This window comes from Saccostrea cucullata, unplaced genomic scaffold, assembly GCF_032062105.1.
Source record: "Saccostrea cucullata isolate Sc308-1 unplaced genomic scaffold, CSIRO_AGI_Scuc_v1 ctg249, whole genome shotgun sequence".
In the NCBI taxonomy this organism is placed as follows: Eukaryota; Metazoa; Mollusca; class Bivalvia; order Ostreida; family Ostreidae; genus Saccostrea; species Saccostrea cuccullata.
In genome coordinates, this window is record NW_026936117.1 from 373,443 (window position 1) to 392,387 (window position 18,945).

The 18,945-nt window shown below is 37.0% G+C and overlaps 1 protein-coding gene across 1 annotated transcript in view; it reads right to left on the bottom strand.

Moving 5' to 3' along the window:
- LOC134244782 (hydrocephalus-inducing protein homolog) overlaps positions 1 to 18,636 on the bottom strand; it is a 42,763-nt gene extending 24,127 nt beyond the window's left edge. Inside the window, exons 1-38 of the mRNA XM_062727023.1 lie at positions 18,457 to 18,636; positions 18,145 to 18,270; positions 17,754 to 17,786; positions 17,190 to 17,309; positions 16,476 to 16,610; positions 16,127 to 16,326; positions 15,819 to 15,943; positions 15,422 to 15,623; positions 15,136 to 15,262; positions 14,244 to 14,743; positions 14,082 to 14,149; positions 13,657 to 13,993; positions 13,337 to 13,520; positions 13,079 to 13,195; positions 12,675 to 12,827; positions 12,301 to 12,539; positions 12,050 to 12,194; positions 11,829 to 11,941; positions 11,670 to 11,721; positions 11,070 to 11,207; positions 10,846 to 10,974; positions 10,362 to 10,706; positions 10,003 to 10,032; positions 8,078 to 8,239; positions 7,708 to 7,878; positions 7,310 to 7,519; positions 7,048 to 7,185; positions 6,268 to 6,579; positions 5,949 to 6,139; positions 5,774 to 5,809; positions 4,583 to 4,856; positions 4,213 to 4,407; positions 3,946 to 4,095; positions 2,323 to 2,562; positions 2,075 to 2,177; positions 1,723 to 1,965; positions 1,439 to 1,597; positions 1,105 to 1,347 (exon numbers count right to left, since the gene is read on the bottom strand). Of these exons, the coding sequence (XP_062583007.1) occupies positions 1,105 to 1,347; positions 1,439 to 1,597; positions 1,723 to 1,965; positions 2,075 to 2,177; positions 2,323 to 2,562; positions 3,946 to 4,095; positions 4,213 to 4,407; positions 4,583 to 4,856; positions 5,774 to 5,809; positions 5,949 to 6,139; positions 6,268 to 6,579; positions 7,048 to 7,185; positions 7,310 to 7,519; positions 7,708 to 7,878; positions 8,078 to 8,239; positions 10,003 to 10,032; positions 10,362 to 10,706; positions 10,846 to 10,974; positions 11,070 to 11,207; positions 11,670 to 11,721; positions 11,829 to 11,941; positions 12,050 to 12,194; positions 12,301 to 12,539; positions 12,675 to 12,827; positions 13,079 to 13,195; positions 13,337 to 13,520; positions 13,657 to 13,993; positions 14,082 to 14,149; positions 14,244 to 14,743; positions 15,136 to 15,262; positions 15,422 to 15,623; positions 15,819 to 15,943; positions 16,127 to 16,326; positions 16,476 to 16,610; positions 17,190 to 17,309; positions 17,754 to 17,786; positions 18,145 to 18,270; positions 18,457 to 18,597 (6,586 nt within the window). The 5' untranslated portion in view covers positions 18,598 to 18,636. The remainder of the gene's footprint in view (positions 1 to 1,104; positions 1,348 to 1,438; positions 1,598 to 1,722; positions 1,966 to 2,074; positions 2,178 to 2,322; positions 2,563 to 3,945; positions 4,096 to 4,212; positions 4,408 to 4,582; positions 4,857 to 5,773; positions 5,810 to 5,948; positions 6,140 to 6,267; positions 6,580 to 7,047; positions 7,186 to 7,309; positions 7,520 to 7,707; positions 7,879 to 8,077; positions 8,240 to 10,002; positions 10,033 to 10,361; positions 10,707 to 10,845; positions 10,975 to 11,069; positions 11,208 to 11,669; positions 11,722 to 11,828; positions 11,942 to 12,049; positions 12,195 to 12,300; positions 12,540 to 12,674; positions 12,828 to 13,078; positions 13,196 to 13,336; positions 13,521 to 13,656; positions 13,994 to 14,081; positions 14,150 to 14,243; positions 14,744 to 15,135; positions 15,263 to 15,421; positions 15,624 to 15,818; positions 15,944 to 16,126; positions 16,327 to 16,475; positions 16,611 to 17,189; positions 17,310 to 17,753; positions 17,787 to 18,144; positions 18,271 to 18,456) is intronic.
- Between the last annotated feature and the right edge of the window lie 309 nt (positions 18,637 to 18,945).

An 18,945-nucleotide genomic window follows, 5' to 3' on the forward strand; every position in this document is an offset into this window, starting at 1 on the left:
TTTTAAAGAATTTTCCTATATATTTCTATGTAAAACTTTGGTCGGCCATTTTGGCTCCACCCTACCCCTGGGGGTCATGACTTGAACAAACTTGAATCTACACTACCTGAGGATGCTTCCATATAAATATGATAAATTATGGCTTTGTCATTCTTAAGAAGAAGATTTTTAAAGAATTTTCCTACATGTTTCCATGTAAAACTTTGGTCGGCCATTTTGGCCCTGCCCTACCCCTGGGGGTCATGATTTGAACAAACTTGAATCTACACTACCTGAGGATGCTTCCATATAAATATGATGAATTATGGCTTTGTCATTCTTGAGAAGAAGATTTTTAAAGAATTTTCCTATATATTTCTATGTAAAACTTTGGTCGGCCATTTTGGCCCCGCCCTACCCCCGGGGGTCATGATTTGAATAAATTTGAATCTACACTACCTGAGGATGTTTCCCCATAGGTTTCATCTTTCCTGGCACAGTGGTTCTTGAGAAGAAGATTTTTAAAGCATGACACCAAATTTTCATTAATTCCAAATTATCTCCCCTTGAATGAGGGCGTGGCCCTTCATTTGAACAAACTTGAATCCCCTTCACCCAAGGATGCTTTGTGGCAAGTTTGGTTGAAATTGGCCCTGTGGTTTTTGAGAAGAAGTCGAAAATGTGAAAAGTTTACAGACAGACAGACAGACAGACAGACAGACGGACAGACGGACGCCGGACAAAATGTGATCAGAAAAGCTCACTTGAGCCTTCGGCTCAGGTGAGCTAATAAATGACCCTCCAGACCCACAAATAACAATAACAACAAGTACTGAGAAAGTTACAGGCAAAATCTGGGTTAGTTTTCAGAGGACTGTGCCAATGAAAATGTGTAAAACACATGGTGACAACCAAAGCAGGAACATTTTGCAATTTTCTGTTAAATCATATAAAATATCTTCCTTTTTATTTTTACTTCTTATTATACTTATACCTTGCACACATTTATGTGACTTTACCTTTATTGAATAAATTGACTTAACATCAGACTTATTGATGACTTTAATACATTGATACATAGGCAGTGTTATATGTACTGGTACCATTAACTAAAATGAGACTTACTGGTTACTTGAGTGTGAGCGGTGAGCTGCTCTACACTGAGTCCCCCTGGTTTTTTCTCGGCCTCCTCTCCCTCCATCAGTTTCAGTTCCTCGGCCCTCTTCCTCGCCGCCTCCTGACACATCTCCCGGGCCCGCAGACCGGCCGATGTGTTCCCGCTGGAGATGGCATCTAATATCACCTGATCCACAGTCAAAATGGCCGCCTCATACTTCTTAGCCAGAGCAATAGCTGTAGCTGTTTTTCCTGAAAAAATAATGATTATAGATTATACAATGTCCAAAGATGAATAATGGAGAGGCTGCAAAGGCTGACAATAATATTTTTGCAGTTATACCTGACATGGGAGCCCCATGGACTATTATAGCCAGCCCCCTCCTGTTCCTGGCAGCTTTACCCTCAGGGGTGAGGTCAATACCTAGATGTCTAGCAATGGCAGCAGAAACTGGGGTAATCTCTAATTCTCCCACTCCAATACTGCTGGCAGTTTCTTCCACTAAAAACATCACATAACAATTTAAAACCATTACTATTGCTAAAACTGGAAGCATATAAAGACATATTTATTTGTGTAATATTACATGAGTTTCTTAGTTAATGGGCTAACTTATAGAATCTTACCATCCTCCATATCGTCTTTCTTCAGACGATCCTCCAGATCTAGAGCTTCCACGGTCCCTGCCTTGGACCCTGCACGGCTGTCGTTGGTCCCTGGGGGTAGGTCTGTGCGGACAGAGTCCTCCTCTTTTCCCTCCTCACTCTCCCCCTCCCCAGTCTGATCCTCCAGCTCACGTTTAGCGGCCAGGGCGGCTTCCTCAGCCTCTTTACGTGCACGCTCTGATTCCTCCAACTTCTTCATTTGCTCTATAATATCAAATTCAGTCGTATCTGTAGATCATCTGGATAGATCTTTTCAGTGACCATTTTTATATCATGAGTAGCTAAAATTTTTATTCAATATTTAGATGCATACCTTCATAAAATTCTATCAGTTCTGGGGGCAATTTTTCTCCAGTGCCTCTTGGAGGCAGTAAGATTGTGTTGTATTCATCATATCCTTTCATGATTCGTAAAATCTACATTTTGAAAAAAACATCAAACTCTGTAATAATATATTCAATCAAAACTGGCCAAAAAAAAAAAAATCATTGAAAAAAATATATTGCTATTTCGGTTGAACATTGTTTTTCTATGCTAATAAGAGAGAAAACAACTTGACACCTTTTCCTCCTCTAGATAAGTTGAGTCAAACTCCAGGTTATAGAATTCTATTGGGAATTTACAGGGATTCTTTACAATGATTTCCTGTTCATCTCCGCTGCTGTGTGGCAGAATCGGACCAAATTCCACAAGGTTACGATCAAACTCCAGCCTGGGTTCTAACCCCTGACCTCGACACAGCAGGAGAATCCGCTGACTGCTCTGGTAGATTCGGATTGGAATCCTCTGCTCATAAAATTTCTGGAAGAACAAAAACATAGGTAATCAGAGATTACAGAGCTCACCTCAACGAATGTTGTCTTTAAGTAAGGCAAAGTCACACAATTAACCAACAAAAAGTGTACATTCCAAAAATGAAAATATTTAAGCAATTTTGATCTGATACTTTGAAATAGACCTATATAAAAAAATTAAACTAGGTCTTCTTCATGAAAATGTAATTAAAATCCAGCATCTGAAGCAAATTTGAGTTTTCATCCCTTGATGCATCATTTGTGCAAATTTGGATTGTACAATGTTATATAAGCCTTATAGTTTTTTGGTAATAGACCTGCACCCATAACATTTACCTGGTCCATCATCTGAAAAATGTATGTCGAATTCAGCATCCAAAGCAAGTCCATTAGTGTGCATCCTAAGATGTATCATCCATGCAAGTTTGCTCAATATAGGGCTCATAGTTACTTGGAAATGAAACCTGAATCAAAAACATTTTCACTCATCCACAAAATGTAGGTCACATTCAGCATCAGAAGCAAGCCTGGTAGTATGCATCCTTATATGTATCATCCACGCAAGTTAAGTCATTATTAGGCTCATAGTTACTTGGAAATGAAATCTGCACCAAAAACTTTAACCTGTTCACTCAACCAGAAAATATAGGTCAGATTCAGCATCCAAAGCAAGCCTGGTAGAATGCATCCTTAGATGTATCATCCATGCAAGTTAAGTCATTATAGGGCTCATAGTATCTTAGAAATGAGACCTGCACAAAAAACTTTAACCTGTTCACTCAACCGGAAAATGTAGGTCAGATTCAGCATCCGAAGCAAGCCTGGTAGTATGCATCCTTAGATGTATCATCCATGCAAGTTTGGTCAACATAGGGCTTATAGTTACTTGGAAATGAAACCTGCACCAAAAACTTTAACCTGTTCACTCAACCAGAAAATGTAGTTCAGATTCAGCATCCGAAGCAAGCCTGGTAGAATGCATCCTTAGATGTATCATCCATGCAAGTTAAGTCATTATAGGGCTCATAGTATCTTAGAAATGAGACCTGCACCGAAAACTGCACCAAAAATGTTAACCTGCTCCAAAAACATTAACCTGGTCATTCCTTTGCTGAAATTGCAGCATCTGAAACTTTGACTGGTACAATGAAACACACTAGAAGCATCTTCCATGCATGTCTAATCAATATAGGACATAGAAGTACATGTACGTAAACAGAAAACTGCTCCAAAAAACTTATCCTTAACCTGGGACGCCGACGTCGAGGGTATTACATAAGCTCCCCCAACTTCGTTGAGGTGAGCTAAAAATAAAATGTTTAGAAAAAATCAAATTTATCAATAAATTTCCTGGTTATTTATCTTCTGAAAATGAAAGAGTATGTGTTACCTCTTCAGTGGGCATGAACTTGACTTGGACGTTAATTCTTTGTCCTGGCATCAGAACACCAGTAGGAGGCATGATTTCAAAATGACGAGGCTTTGTTTTATCTTTGTCTTTTTGTTTCCTCCGCAGATGCATTGGAACATGCTTCTCAGCCTGAAAATAAAATTGAAAGCAATTTGTAAAAGCAAAGGTTTATCCCTTATAATTTATGACCCTGACATTTATAACACTTTTTGTTAGGTTTCTGTGACCATGCAGTTTTGACCTCACCTTCCTGAGCTCTTTCTCTGAGGGCAGCGAGTTCCACTCACATTTGACCTGCTGTTGGTTGTAGAGCTGGACTGTGATTACTTTACATTCTCCACATTTCACTTCACCAAAGTCCAGGGAATCATCCGATATTTCCATGTCTGGCATTGTCACATTAGCCTTCAGTTTCAACTGAATGACTGGGCCATTCAAAATCTACATCAAAATTCAAAGAAAAAATAATTAAGTTTTCAACTCATCATAGGACTATTTTTCCTGTGTTCATTATTTTCAGTTGCACTATAAATATTTTCATTGATAGAAATTTTTCATCTCTCTTCTTTTTTAAAGTTCAATTAATGAAAGATTATGTAAACATCTTTTCACTTACATTAATGGGTACTACGGTCTCTATTGGTCCCAGGGGCAGGTTGGCTCCCCGGGGATCAAAACTAACAACAAAGTCCACAGTCTCGTGATCCGGGGCTCCGGGCAGATTCCGGACCCGATCCAGCTCCACGTGGAATCCATAGCGATGTACGTCGTCACGCTCCACCTGGAACGAGACTGGAAACACCCCAGTGTTGGTGGCCCTGATGATGTGTGTACACACTGTTCCCAAGACACGGTGACCAAAGTCTAAAATATACTCAGGCAGTCTGGGTCTGAAAGAGAGGAAGTCAGGTTATAGAGCAGCTGCCAATCTAAGCTTCTGTATTTCTATAACTTAAATGTAACCCCACAAGAAAAGGAGAGAAACAAAGCACTTTATGATTATGAACACCTTAATCTCTTGTTCTGATCTGTTTCAGACAACATCATTTCCTAGAGATAAATTTATGAGAATCCTCAGTATAATCAGTTAGTTGTCTTTAATAATTAATTAAGCAGAACTTAATTTTCGATGTTGGAGAAAATCTTCCAATTACTAAATTATTAACAGTACCTCATTGGGCAAACTGTATCATTTTCATAAAAAAATCCATAATTATAACTTAAAATTTAAGGTCATAAATTACTGAAAAATCATTCTAGCAATATTTGCATCTACTTGAAAATTCATAAGCTGAAGAAAACTCAAATAAACCAAAGACTTGCTATTTCTATGAAGTCAAAATGCACAATGAATAAATATGTGCAGAAACATAATTTCTCATCCATGAAGTCAAAATGCACAATAAATAAATATGTGCATAAATATACTGTATACAGTGAAATTTTTGCCCCTGTTTTTATTTTTGTCCCTTTTGCCCTTGTCAGAAGAGGGCGAATTTAAAAGCATAAATTCTTAAACAGAACTGGGACTGGGCGAATTTAAAATGAGGCAAATTTGTAAGCAAGTGTAAAAGGGCGAAAACAACATGGGGGAAAATAACCCTGTGTACAGTAATTGATAATAACATGCATTTAATGTGAATAGAACAATTAAATCTATTCATAACAAAAAAAAGATAAATAAATTAAAAAAAATAAGAAACTAAATAATTAAAATGAAACAATAAAATGAAAATAAAATTTCAAAATTTTGAACACATGCAAAACATAATGAAAAAAAGTAAAACTGGAATCAGTTATGACTCACTTTGGTGTACCGTTAGAGGAAAAGGACAAGGATTTCCTAAAGGACCAATAATCAGAGGATATATAAAAAAATGAAAACACACATTTAATCATAGATATTTTTTTATGATGACAGGGATTGTGATTTTTATCAGCATGAAGTACAGTATGAAATACAGTTGACAGAAGTGACATACTTGACTTTCTTTTTCTTTGGGGCCTTAGAGTCGCTGGTTTCGCGGCTCTCATTGCTGTCTGGAGGTGTGACGTCGTACAGATCCGGGCAGGCCAGTACCTGCGCCTGCTGATCTAGAGCAAACTGCTGAACAGCAAGACGTTCAACCTCCATCTGTACCTCCAGTTCCTGAGGCTGTGTCGACATCTCGCCCTGTAATACAAATAATCATCAGAACTGCTAATATACTATTACAGAAATTGTCTACGCTGCCTTTTTTGACTTATTGTATGGTAGTTTGACTTATTGTATGAATATCTTGACATTCTTGAACAACTGACCTGCATATGATCCTGTCTGTGGGGGTGTGTGGCCAGACCACTTCCTGGCCGCTCCATCGCCTTGGTGACCTTTCTACCCGTCTTGGCGAGGTTTTCTCTGGCAGAAGTTTCCAGTTCCTGGTAGTAACCCTCGGGGTCATTACTTCTGGGCAGATCCAGGGAAATCCGGGGAAACACTCCAGATCCATGGATCTTTATTTCATCTGGTTCAAAATGAGCGACCTGGATTGTGAAACTCTTGGAGAAATCTTCAGGAACTCCAGGCAGGTATTTAACAGTCAGCTTCTGTTGACTCAGGGGCTCAATGTAACCCTGTCAAAGAAGGGCTCAGTTTTACATTTTCACAATTCAAAATTCTTGTTTTTTAAGAAGACTTTTTGTACTTTAAGCAAAAAACTGCCATCAATATTTTTTAAAGTGATATGCGATATATTGGATTCTAAAAGAAGCCCATCAAAAAGGCTAATAAATCATTAAATGCATGAATTTCATAAAAATTATGTGGACATCTGATCAAGAAATTTCAAATTAAAATTTTTAATGAGACACATGTATTTTGTAATAATTATAAAAAACTGTTAATGATTAAATGTTGATTATAAGTTTTGTGTTTAAATGGTATAGAAATTAAACTAGACAAAAAAGAAATTTTTGTTGCTATCACTATATTACAAATTTGTAGTTTTTATCTATAGAACTGTCAAACTGTATCTTACAAATGACTGACATGTAGACATTTTTGTGACCTTGAGACCTGGTTTGTGGTAATACAGAACTTACAGTGTGGGGTACCATTATAGTGACACCTGGCTTAGGCTTCTTGGCTTGGGCTGGATCCATGCCAACTCCAGTGAATTCAAAACCAACTTTTCCCAGGTTAACCAGAGTTATCTCAGCAGTGCACACATGGTCATACATCTACAATTGATACATAACTCTATAAATAATCATAGTCACACATCTAAAACAAGTAATACAGAATTAACAATTCAGAAAGGTGTTTAACTCTTGTAATGATTTCAGTGTTGTAAACATTTCCTACCTGCATTCCATAATCAATCTCTTTTGTATCAAACTTGTATTCGACAAGTGAAGCCTCTCCCTTCAGAATAATCTCATAGGTAGGACCTCCCTCAACCTCACAAATGGCCTTGGCCTGACCCCAAATGTCAGCATGACCATAAAAGGTCATGGTCACTTGCTCTGTGTCTCCAGGCATCAGTGTTCCATACAGAGGCAAAATGTCAAATACCTATTACAAAAATAAAAGAATGTAAAAAAATTAAACCACTGTAAATTTAGTTTTCTACCTTCTAAAAGATTATACATTATGCTTGGTAGTTGACAAATATTTCAGGCAAGATCTTTCATCATTCACAAAGTAAATGAATGGTATGAATAATTTTTGGATTTCCCTTCAATGTGAGTATCAATGTCTACCTCTTCAATACCAATGGGAGACAACTCCTCCCGCTCCTGTTCCAGTAGCCGACTCAGTGCCCGGTTACTCTTCAGCGGGTCATCCTCGACTGGAGCCTCCTTCATTGACGCGATACTGATCCGCAGGTCATCGGCCCGGTCCTTCTCCACTCCGTGTTCTGGCATACCCTCCTGTAACAATACGATCAATATAAAAATAGCTTATCTTCATTGTGTCACTATTTATTTGTGGAGCTGAAAATCAAGGCTTTCACCATCAGTGACAAAGTTTTCTTAACCTCTCTAAATGAGAAGGGGGGGGGGGGGGTGTTTCTGTTAACCTGTTTGTCAGAGAGAGAGAGAGAGAGAGTTAACTCCCCTAGCTGTTTACCTGTTCTAGCTGACCCTTCTCGACCTGATCCTCCTGAGCGGGACTCTCCGCTCGAGGGCTCGCTGTCTGCTCGTCAATCAGCTTATTATCCTCCTCTTCTTCCTCAGGCTTCTTGATGACTTCTTCACTTGGTTCTGTCAGCTCAACATTGGATTCTTCCTCCTAATATTTAGAGCAAAATTAAAGTCAACCCCAGGATTCTGACATGTTCTAATTCTTAGGGATATGTTATCTATTGTTTTCATCAATGCAGGGAAATATTTTTCATATACATGTACATGTATCTTAAATATACTTAATCAATTCTTGTATAAAATCTTAACATTTTCATGATTTCTGATGGCCCCAATCAGGAACTGACAGGAAAATAAAAAAAAACAACAACATTAAAACAAAAAAACAAAAAGAAACTAACTTCATTTTGGCTTTGATAGATCACCACAACCTTGATTGTTGATATAATTAATGGTTATCAACTTATCATGCAATAAAATACTAATAAAAATATTTAAAACATTGCTGTGACGTGATGCCTTTGTTCTTGCAGTCTAAAAATTTACCTGTAGCCGTCCGATAACAATAATTACCAGTCTGATAATATATTATCGGACGGCAATGAACATTGAAATTGATAAACAATAAAAATGGGAAAAATTCAGGGAAAGCAAACGCAAGGAATTTAAATGGCTACAAAATAGCAAATCCATGAGAAAAAAAAAATCCGAGTTTAAACATTCCACAACATTAATACTTTCCACTGACTCTTTAAAAGAATTTCTGATACAGCACTTTGAATAAGCGAATTTAAATCCATTTCTGTGAAAGAGTCTGCAAGTCTCCTTATTTTATGTTTGTTCCCCGATGGCCACACTTTTAAAACCTGAGAATATTTCCATTATCTAAACTAAGACTGCAGGGTAAAAATCCACATTTTTTACTTTCCATGCTGATGGTTATAATATCACCCAAAATTATGTCAGTATCAATGTCAACTTATGCACATCATAAATAAAATGTCCCCCCCCCCCCCCCCCCAAAAAAATCTTTCACCACCAGACCCCTGTCCTGAAACTGCCATTGAATGAATGAAATGAAACAAAAGTTCACTCACTTTTTTACTATCTCATCTCTTTTATCAACTTATCAGACGGGTAGAAAACAATGGATGCCTAAACTCTCATTGTGTTATTATCGGACTCCTCCAGGTAACTTTTGGACATTTAAATGGCAATGTTTTAAGTAAGATATACGCCTCATACTATTCTATATGTATAATTATCATATACTTAGTAGTAAATACACCGATTCTGCACGGTGTGATACGGGTGATGTCACAATACCCCATATCTTTTACGAAAATCCATATCACCTGTGATCCATATTAAACCGGAAGTAACGTTTGTATAACGTTTAAAAGTCAATTTACTTGATTTTATTTTAATATTCATAATAAATCTTTCTCTAATGACATTTATGGTCTTATTTTTTTTCAGTTACCTAAAATAGGCTTTATTAAATTTTAAAGAGAAATGTCACAAACAAGCACGAAATATTCATCAATGACCATATATGAACTTGCATATTACGTGTTTTAAATATATGATAAATAGAATACTACATACTAAAATCCATATCATATGTCACACACCTCGGACCCCATATCAGCCCTCGGGCCTCCGGCCCTCGGGCTGATATCGGGCCACTCGGGCTGATATGACATATGATATGGATTTTAGTATGTAATATTCTCTATTTATCAGACAGTTTTCTACAGTCTGATAATTTTACATATAGAACAGTATTCGGCATATATCCATTACATAAGAATTGTTGTTGCATGCAAAAACATTATAAGAACCTTAATAAACAAATAAACCATGACACTGATCCCAATCATGTAAATCTATGTATAACTTTGAACTTACCATAATCACAATTAATCTAATAATATTCTCCTACAAATACCAGTACACAGCAACTGAACCAGCGATAAAAGATAATTTTTAATTCTAGTAACCTAGATTTTTTGAAAGTTTTTTTCCAATATCCTTTGTATCTTCTGTCGTAAATAGATGAGTGTTTTTTACATTTAAAATTTCCTTATTACTTAATAGAATTCTTTGTTTCCCCTGTACACCCCTTGTTTTCCCTGTACACCCCTTATTTCCCCCGTACACCCCCTTGCTTTCCCTGTACACCCCCTTATTTCTCCTTTACACCCTCTTATTTCCCCTTTACACCCCCTTGTTTTCCCTGTACACACCCTTGTTTTCCCTGTACACACCTTGGTGGGTTCCACTTCAGCCTTTTCCTCCTCTTCAACCTTCTCTGGCTCTTCCTCCTCGATCACCACTTCTACCTTCTCAGCCTCTTCCTCTGGCTCCTCCTCTTCTTCCACCACCTCCTCCAGTTTGACTGTCGGTTTTCTGGGTGGCGGGCGATTGATGACAGTACAGGGTTCATCTCCGATCAGGAAGCACCATCTGTATTTGACCTCCATTGGGCTGTTGTTGGTAATGTTTATGTACCTCGTGACCTCTGTGTCATTCAGGATACAACCAAAGTCTACCACGGTCTTCTCAAACTCTAGATTAGGGAAATAGACTTCTCCACGCAGAGCAATGTAGTCCTGGTCATAAATAAAGGAAATCATTAAAAACTGACAAATAAAATCAACATATGTTAAAAAATGAATGTAAAACTCAGTAAAGATATTTTATATTTAAAAACAGTGCTAGAGTTTGTTCTTTTATCTTTGAGTCCCTTACAATGTGGGGATGCTCTTTGTATGCGATGTGTAGGACTTCATCAATGGTCCGAATATGAAGGTCATCCTTGTAGGCTGGGTCAAACTCAATTCTCAAAGTGTACTCCTTCCCAACAGCCAAATGGATTTCCTGTTATATCAGAAGTATATAATCAGCTACAATGTCAAGAGCTTACAAATCAGTTTTATGGAAGAAAAAATTTGACTCTTAGCTTCAGTACTGACCGTTTCAGACACCCTAGATTCGTCGTCCAGTATGATCTGGAATGGCTTCTGTAACTTGAGACCAGTGGTCAGTGGCAGTGTAGACACGTTCATCATCTTCAGATCTCTGACCATCTTACTCAGAGTGTCATGAGGTTTCTGTAACAAAGATTTTCATTTCTTCTTAAAGTACTGTATAGGGGATTGATTTCACGGGTTGTAAACTTGCTAAATCATTCATCAATTGGTACTGAATGTATATAAAAAGGAGGTCTTTATTTCACTAACAACGCTGTCTCGGTTTATATAAAATAATTAGATTTAATAAATAATTGACAATTAATAAAAACAAGTGCAGTTATCAAAAGTCAAGTACTACTCGTAATTACTGAAATGATTATGTACAGCACTATTCTCAAATTTCCAAATAAAACATGGAGATTATTGAAAAATTACACCTGAAGATTTATTAACACCGTGAATATGGTTGGAGTTATTTTCCCCCTATACAGTAGTCAGATTTTAGAAACTTGCTAAATCATTCATCAAACTCAAATTAAAAAGAGGTCTCATACAGCTTAAATGTAACATTCACTAAACATGATCAGCTCCTTATCACACCTGTCTGCCAATGATAGCATGACACAGCATGCGCTCCCTCACAAACTGGGGGCTAAATAAAACCCAAAGACTCTTATAATAGCTAAAATTTTAACATTAAAATGAAGTCTAACAAAATTATCTCATTCATATTTGTGACAAATTAAAAAGACAATGCACCTTTCTACAAATCCCTCAATGAACATCTCAAAGCTGGCTCCCGGTGGAAGATCAAATCTGTTAGGGTTGAGGCTGAATATTGGCTTTGGAGGCTGGGGTGGGGGTGGCACATTCTTTAAAAAAAAGCAAACAAAACTTGTTATAGCATTTCCAGATTTATGTACCAAAAGACAGAAAGTCAGATTACTGATGACAAATATTTGGAATTAAAGAAACCGTACCCTGTATTTCATGTCCAGTGGGTTGTAGGCAGCTAGGTCTTTACGTGCCTTACCCACGGGACCAAAGCCATCCATACTCCAGACAAGCTGCTGGTGTCGTCTCCCTTTGTTGGTCAGTTTGAATGACTTCTTCAGAGGACGATTACTGTTACGAAAATAAGAGAATGAAAATAATAGATTTCCCTACAATTCTAATAGTCTATGTTCATCTCTTCAGTAGGTTAGATGTAACCTGTTGATCTGAAAATTACCTGAAGTTGGGTCCTAGGTTAAGCTGAGGTGTGAGGGGTGGATCCGACACAATGGTGGTGCCCTGACCATAACCAGTCAGAGGAATATAGCGGACCTGGCTCTCCAGGAAACTGAGCTGAAGTTTATCCTGGAAGCGGACGGCATCGTCAAGGTGTGCAATGACCTTAATGTCCAGGGACTTCTCAGCGGGGATTTCACCCTCCACAGGGTCTACACTGAAGGCTGAGCGGGGTCGCACCTACGTATCAAATCACTCATTTAGAACCAGAGATACAACATTCACCATCAAAAACACTATTAAAAATACAAAAACTGTCTCTATATATAATGGATAGCTAAGCTTCACAACAAAATCTCAGAATGTTTTACTTACCATGTTGGCAGTGAAGCGAGCTGGTATGAGGGACTCGTTAGAGAGGGTGATGATCTTAGGAATGTTGGTCAGGACTGGCACTACCCCCCAGTCCAACTCATTGGGGGTGATATGTACAACTGGACCCTCACCAATACAGGATATATGTACTCCCTTTACAAAGAAAAATGTCAGTAATAAATATTTTTATTCAGAAATAAAAAATCTACTTTAAACAATCAATATTTTTTTTATTTTATTTTAAAGGTCTTGTTAGATGTAGCGAATTTTAAAACTTCAGATGAAGCAAACCTATATCAGAATAGTGTCTTTAATGAATCAGATGTGAATTCAAAACTAACATAGAAAATATGAAATTATTTAAAATCATAATACAATAAAACTCAGTCAAGCAAATTTCTTACCAGAGGAGGGTCTGGACTGCCAAAGATGGAGAAGTAGGCTACTATGTCTTGTTCCTCCAGCATCTGGGCCTCAATCAGGAGGGGGACATCACACAGGGAGTGGGGCTCCACAATGCCCTAATAATAACACAGAAACACAGGTATCTTAAAATCATTCACTGTGAATATATCAGAATACAGATATAGAAATGTGTATACAGATAAATATAACTTCTCTATGCTATAAAGCCTGTTGAATTCCTAAAAAAAATAACAAACCTTTGATCTGGGACTACTGTACAGTATGGGTGTATCCTCATTTATTTGCTGTGGCAGAAGTTCATATTTAGCCGGCAAGTCTGAGTCATTGTGAAGCTTTACAGAGTGTTCGTATGGATGACGCAGAAAACATCGACCATAATCCAAAATAGGACTCAGAACCGTCACTGGTGGCACTACACATCTGGAATATAATCATAAAAATTGACTCCAATGTCCATGTAAATTTGATATTAAAGTGTCTAGCTAAAAACACATTGAAAGAAATGATTTTATATGTTTATCAAATCAACTCTTTTTTAGCCTATAAATGGGCTTACTTGGCACTAATGGGAAGAGACAACACATCCTCTCCCACGTTTTCCACGTCCACCACCAGGTTCATCTCGTACTTCTTGATCGTGTTGGAGATTAACTTCACTGTGATCTTGTGTTCACTCTGAGGCTGCAGGGTCCCTGAGCTGGGAACGATCTCAAATTCCCTGGGTGGCCCAGCCCCGGGAGGAGGAGCTGGGGTGCTGCTGTCTGTAGAGTTGTTGTCTAGGTCATCGGTACAACAGACGCTAGGGATTGTTCCATCCCCAGGGACTCTCAGGTGGAATTTCATGGGGACCAAGGAAGTGTTTTGAAGCTTGCAAGTCTGAGTGTTCAGAAATCCTGGGAGAGATTTAAAAATTTTATGTCAGAGAATCATATTCTCAATCAGCTGATAAAGATTTACTCATGTCACTCAAACTACACTTACCATAGGAAATGGTTCCAAACTTGATTTTTGGTACATCAAACTGGAAAGTTGGTCCTATGACAGATCCACTAAATTAAGAAAAAAGAAATTATGAATAATAATGAAAAAGAACCAGAAGCATATAATATAAAGGAAGAAATGGTGAGATGAATCAATACATACGTGAAAGACACTTTGAGCTGCTGGGGTTGTCCATCAACTTGGAAAGAGAATTCCTCCAAGAAATCCCCAAGATAGGGACTGGAGAATGAGATCTGAATGGCCTGGTGTCCCCCCGGCATCACAATACCCTCAGCAGGGTTAAAACTGAAGCAGGGTCCAAAAATAGTCTTTGTGGGCATCACACTGTAGATGGCATCGATATCACCCTTGTTTATTAAAATGATCTCGTAATAATGCTTGGATCCAATAAAAATATTTCCCATGTCTAGAGTTTCATAAGAGAACTGCACGTTTGGTCCTATTCCATCACCACGGATACGAAGAGGAAGTCTGCTCTCTCTGCCTGTGATGTCACAAAAAGCTGTCTTCATGCAGGTCTCCGCCTCCCGCGGTTTGAAGATGACACTGACCTCAAAGCTGGAGTTAGGCCACACGTCGCCCTCCACTGGTTCTATCTGTATGACGTCATCATTAAACAACATCTTGTCATTCTCCACCAGCTGTCAAATACAGGAATAATCCATGATTAATGATAAAGATTAACATCTTTCAAATCAAGCTTTCACTTAGAGAACTCTGAACTAATAAGTTGCTTGCAACAATGTTATAAAGATAAGATGAGCAATCAATATTATGCTATCTTTGTTTAATTTAATGAAGTAAAATGAACTTTGTGTGATATCCATATCTTGATAGAATACTATGATTCGATGTCTTTAATGTTGCATACATTCAACTTAAATCATTCATTATTGTCTATAAGTATGAATCTGCTGCAATAATTATCATGTTAGAAGGCCAAAATCACTGATAACCAGTAGAAACGTTACTTCTGGTTAGTATATTTCTAACATTACATTTAATAAGCTTTTTTTTATTGTATGCCCCCTACCTTCCTCCTGTTTTGGAAGGTCCTGTTGAGGATGGACAGCTTGTCCCTCAGTGTGGGGTCCTGGACACACTCCTCCAGGAATTTATTGGAGTCTTGTCTCTCCTCCAGGGATAGTCTGGATGTCATGCTGAAGAAAGAAATCTTGTGGGATTACTTGTAGCACAAACAGAATGTGAGGAAATTGTGACATTGAAAGCCAATTTTTTTCCAGGGTTATAGTTTTATAATTTAGTAAAAACACATGAGATTAGTAAGATTATTGATAGAGTACGGTGAGTATACATACGACATCTTTTGTTGGTCCTCCTCTTCCTTTGTGGCAAACTGTGTCCACCTGAAGTGTGCTATAATGTCTGAGCGGTTGTGAATGGTCACTGTCCTTTGATTGGCCATGGAGATGTAGGTGTTTTCTATCCTGATTGAGTTTTTGTCCAATCGTACGTTAGCATCCTGTGCACCTCCATACAGTGAAATCAACACATCCTCACCTAATCAAGAGTAAGGAAGATTTTATACAATGTTTCCCTCAAAGATCTCAAGACATGCATATCTCTAAAATATAAAAGGGGTAGAATGGAAACCATTCTCACCATTCAGGCAAAAACTTCTATCTGCGAGCTTTAGGTCCAGGCAATTTAACAATTTAATTATAATTATTTTGATAAACTGACCATACAACATACCTGTATCATAATGAAGGACAAGATCTGAGTTGTAGTCCCCCACTTTTTGGGGTGTGAATTCTACTGTAACCTGCATACTGTCCTGCACTGCTAAAGTTCCTATCTCAGGAGTTACACTGAACGGCCTGTAAAATCAAAGATGGAAAGTCAATTTTGCATTATTGAATTAAAGTAGGTATGAAATTGTTTAAGAATCTATTTTTGAAGGCATTCAGAGAAGAGATAAATATACTCTGTACTCTGCTTTGCAATGCAATCAATGAGACCAAACAACAAGATGAATTATGATGAACTTGTAAGGAACTAACGGTTCAGCGGTCAGTGTGAACTTTGCCTCGCTGTTGCCCACATTTCTGACCAGAAGAGTTCTGGAATGTGTGTTCTTCACAGGGCCTGCTGGGAAATGAATGTTGTCAGGAAAGTCTAAAATGGCCCTGGCTCCAATTGCACGTACTGGCACTATAAACTTCTCACGTTCAGTGATGCACACAAGTTCATGATTGTAATCCTACAACAAATAAACACTTATGAAAATCTGCTGCTACTTGACATAGTAACTATATGTTTTATACTACTGAATTATTTCTAGTGTTATTATTATTTATAACATGACACTCAGTAAGTTTGATTATGGAGTCCAGATTTCCTGTATCTGACCTTTTTCTCCTCAGGACGGAACTGTAGTTTGAATGTTGTAGGGAGTCCTGGTCCCACTTTGTGACCCACATCGTGTGGACTGATAATTTCAAAGTATGGAGAGTCAGCCTGGGTCACCTTTACAAGTCTTGGCACCTACATAGTCAGAGCATAAACAGTTTGAAAGAACAACTAATTACAAATATTTACATTTCCAATGTCTTTGTCTGAGATAAAATTACAAATAGTTAATGTACTTTATTTCTATATGAATGTACTGGTTCATCAATAAGCGCTGTTAAAAAAATCATGTGCCGTGCGGGACAAATAGCTAGACAGAAGCAGGGCTTGTAGCATGTGGATTGGGCGAATCAAGAGCATGTAAATATAAAGAATAACTGTCAGATTTTTCGATTTCATGAAGATGATCAATCGATTGGCTTGCGTGATTGGCCTTCGGCGTTTATACAAATTATCACGGCAAACCAATCGATTGATCACATCATGAAATCAAAAAATAAGACAGTTATTCCTTAAATAAAATATTGCCATATGACCAAAGTTTTTAAAAGAGGAATTCCTGCAAAGGTAATAATTTAATATACATGTAGATACTCTATGGTTCATGTATAAATGATAATACATGCATCAACATTTTTTTTTTGCTTTTTCTCTTTCTAGTGGTGTTAGTTCAACAGGCTACAGAAACTGACTTGGAGTTCAATTCAATCTTACCTTGTCATTATTTCTCAGGATCAATGGTACTTCATAAACCTCATAAGGCTCAAAGTTTTGAAAGTAAATCTCAGATGGAAATGGTTGAAACATTGGTTCATCAATATTGACTTGTGAAAACTAAAGAAAGAAAATAAAGAAAATAAATTAGGGAAAGAATCAATTTTTAAAAATTAGTATTAAAGGTTGAATGAAATTCTCAATAGAAAACACCTTCTGAATTTTTAAATGTATTTTCCACAAACATAAACCATTGAAAGTGTAGTTTCAACATAGTGTGTTTAACTATTTTACAAATAGAATGATTCAAGCAACATTCAAACTGAAAATAAAAAGTTTACTGAATGACAATATTTATAATTGATAACCATAGATTCTTACTTCAATAGTCTGCAAAAAGTTTGATAAAGTTTTAAAACACAATAGAATGCAATGATGATTTTTTGGTATGCATCATTTTCTTTAAAGTAACAATAAACAATTCTTCAAAGAAAAATTTTGCATTATAAACATTCAAAAGAAAACAAATGTATATAAATAATATCAAAAAAGAAAACAGTTTACCCAGCTCAAAAAACTTAAACTTCCAATGTTTGGCTGCAACAAAATGTGAATTTTATACAGATATGTAAGCTTGCACATGCATCACTACCAGCATACTTAAAAAGTACTTGTATGTTGTAAAAGAAAATAAAATATTCAATGACAAAAACATGACGTTTAATTAAAATGTTTAGCATGAATGATAATGCATGCATGAAATATACATTTACTGAATTTAAAAAACAAGATCTGCTGCAATAAAGCTGTAGGAAGATATGAACTGATAAGCAGTAAGCAGGTAAGATATGTAAAATTATTTATTCCTTAAAAATATTAAAACTTAACAGTATTGCCAGTAAATGTTTGGTGAGGTACTATGAACCATGTAATTACATGTTAAAAGACAAAATACCTTCTGAAGGCTTGTGTCAGCCATATCCAGCAGCTCTATTTTCTTGGGAATTCTCATGATATGTGTGTTGGCTAATTTTTGCTCGGTGTTCATTTGCATATCAAACAGAAATTTACTGGGTGTCATCTGAAATTAAGATAAATCTAGTAATCTTGAATCAGTAATGGAAAATTTATGTTTATGTGGAGAAAGTTTAACATTAAAAAAGAGTTATTACAGTTTGTTTTTTAGAGAATGTGCATTGTACAAATCAAGTAATGTTCATTTTATAAATTTTTGTTCAATTGTTTAAAAGTTAGACATCTCCTTTACCTTGTGTCCTTCTTCATCATCTTTCAGAAGTTTGGGGTTTCTGGGAGCAATAACTTTGCTTTTGTAATTACTTGCATCTGGACCAAGGGCCTCTAGTGTCCCGGTGGTACCCACCACCTCCCCAAATGGTCCCAGAGGCATCTTGAGCTCCTTTTTTAGCTCCTTTTTTTCTATATCACAAGATTTGAATTAAAAAATATAAATACAAAGAATACTGTACTGCAATTTTACACATCCAACACATGTGAAAAACGGCGGCTCTGCAAGTTTATTAAGAATTAACTATCCTTTGCCATATTTTTCTATTTTAAAGTTGAGGTAAGTGACAGTAAAATTGTATATATATATTTAGCTTCTATTTACCTTTACTTTAAATTATTATTTCCGATTTCTTTGCAACGGTTTTTGCTAACTGTTGTTTGCAGTCGCCATCTTGCTTTATAGTTGCTATAGCGCTCAATCGGAAGTCCTCTAATTTCTTCCCATAGA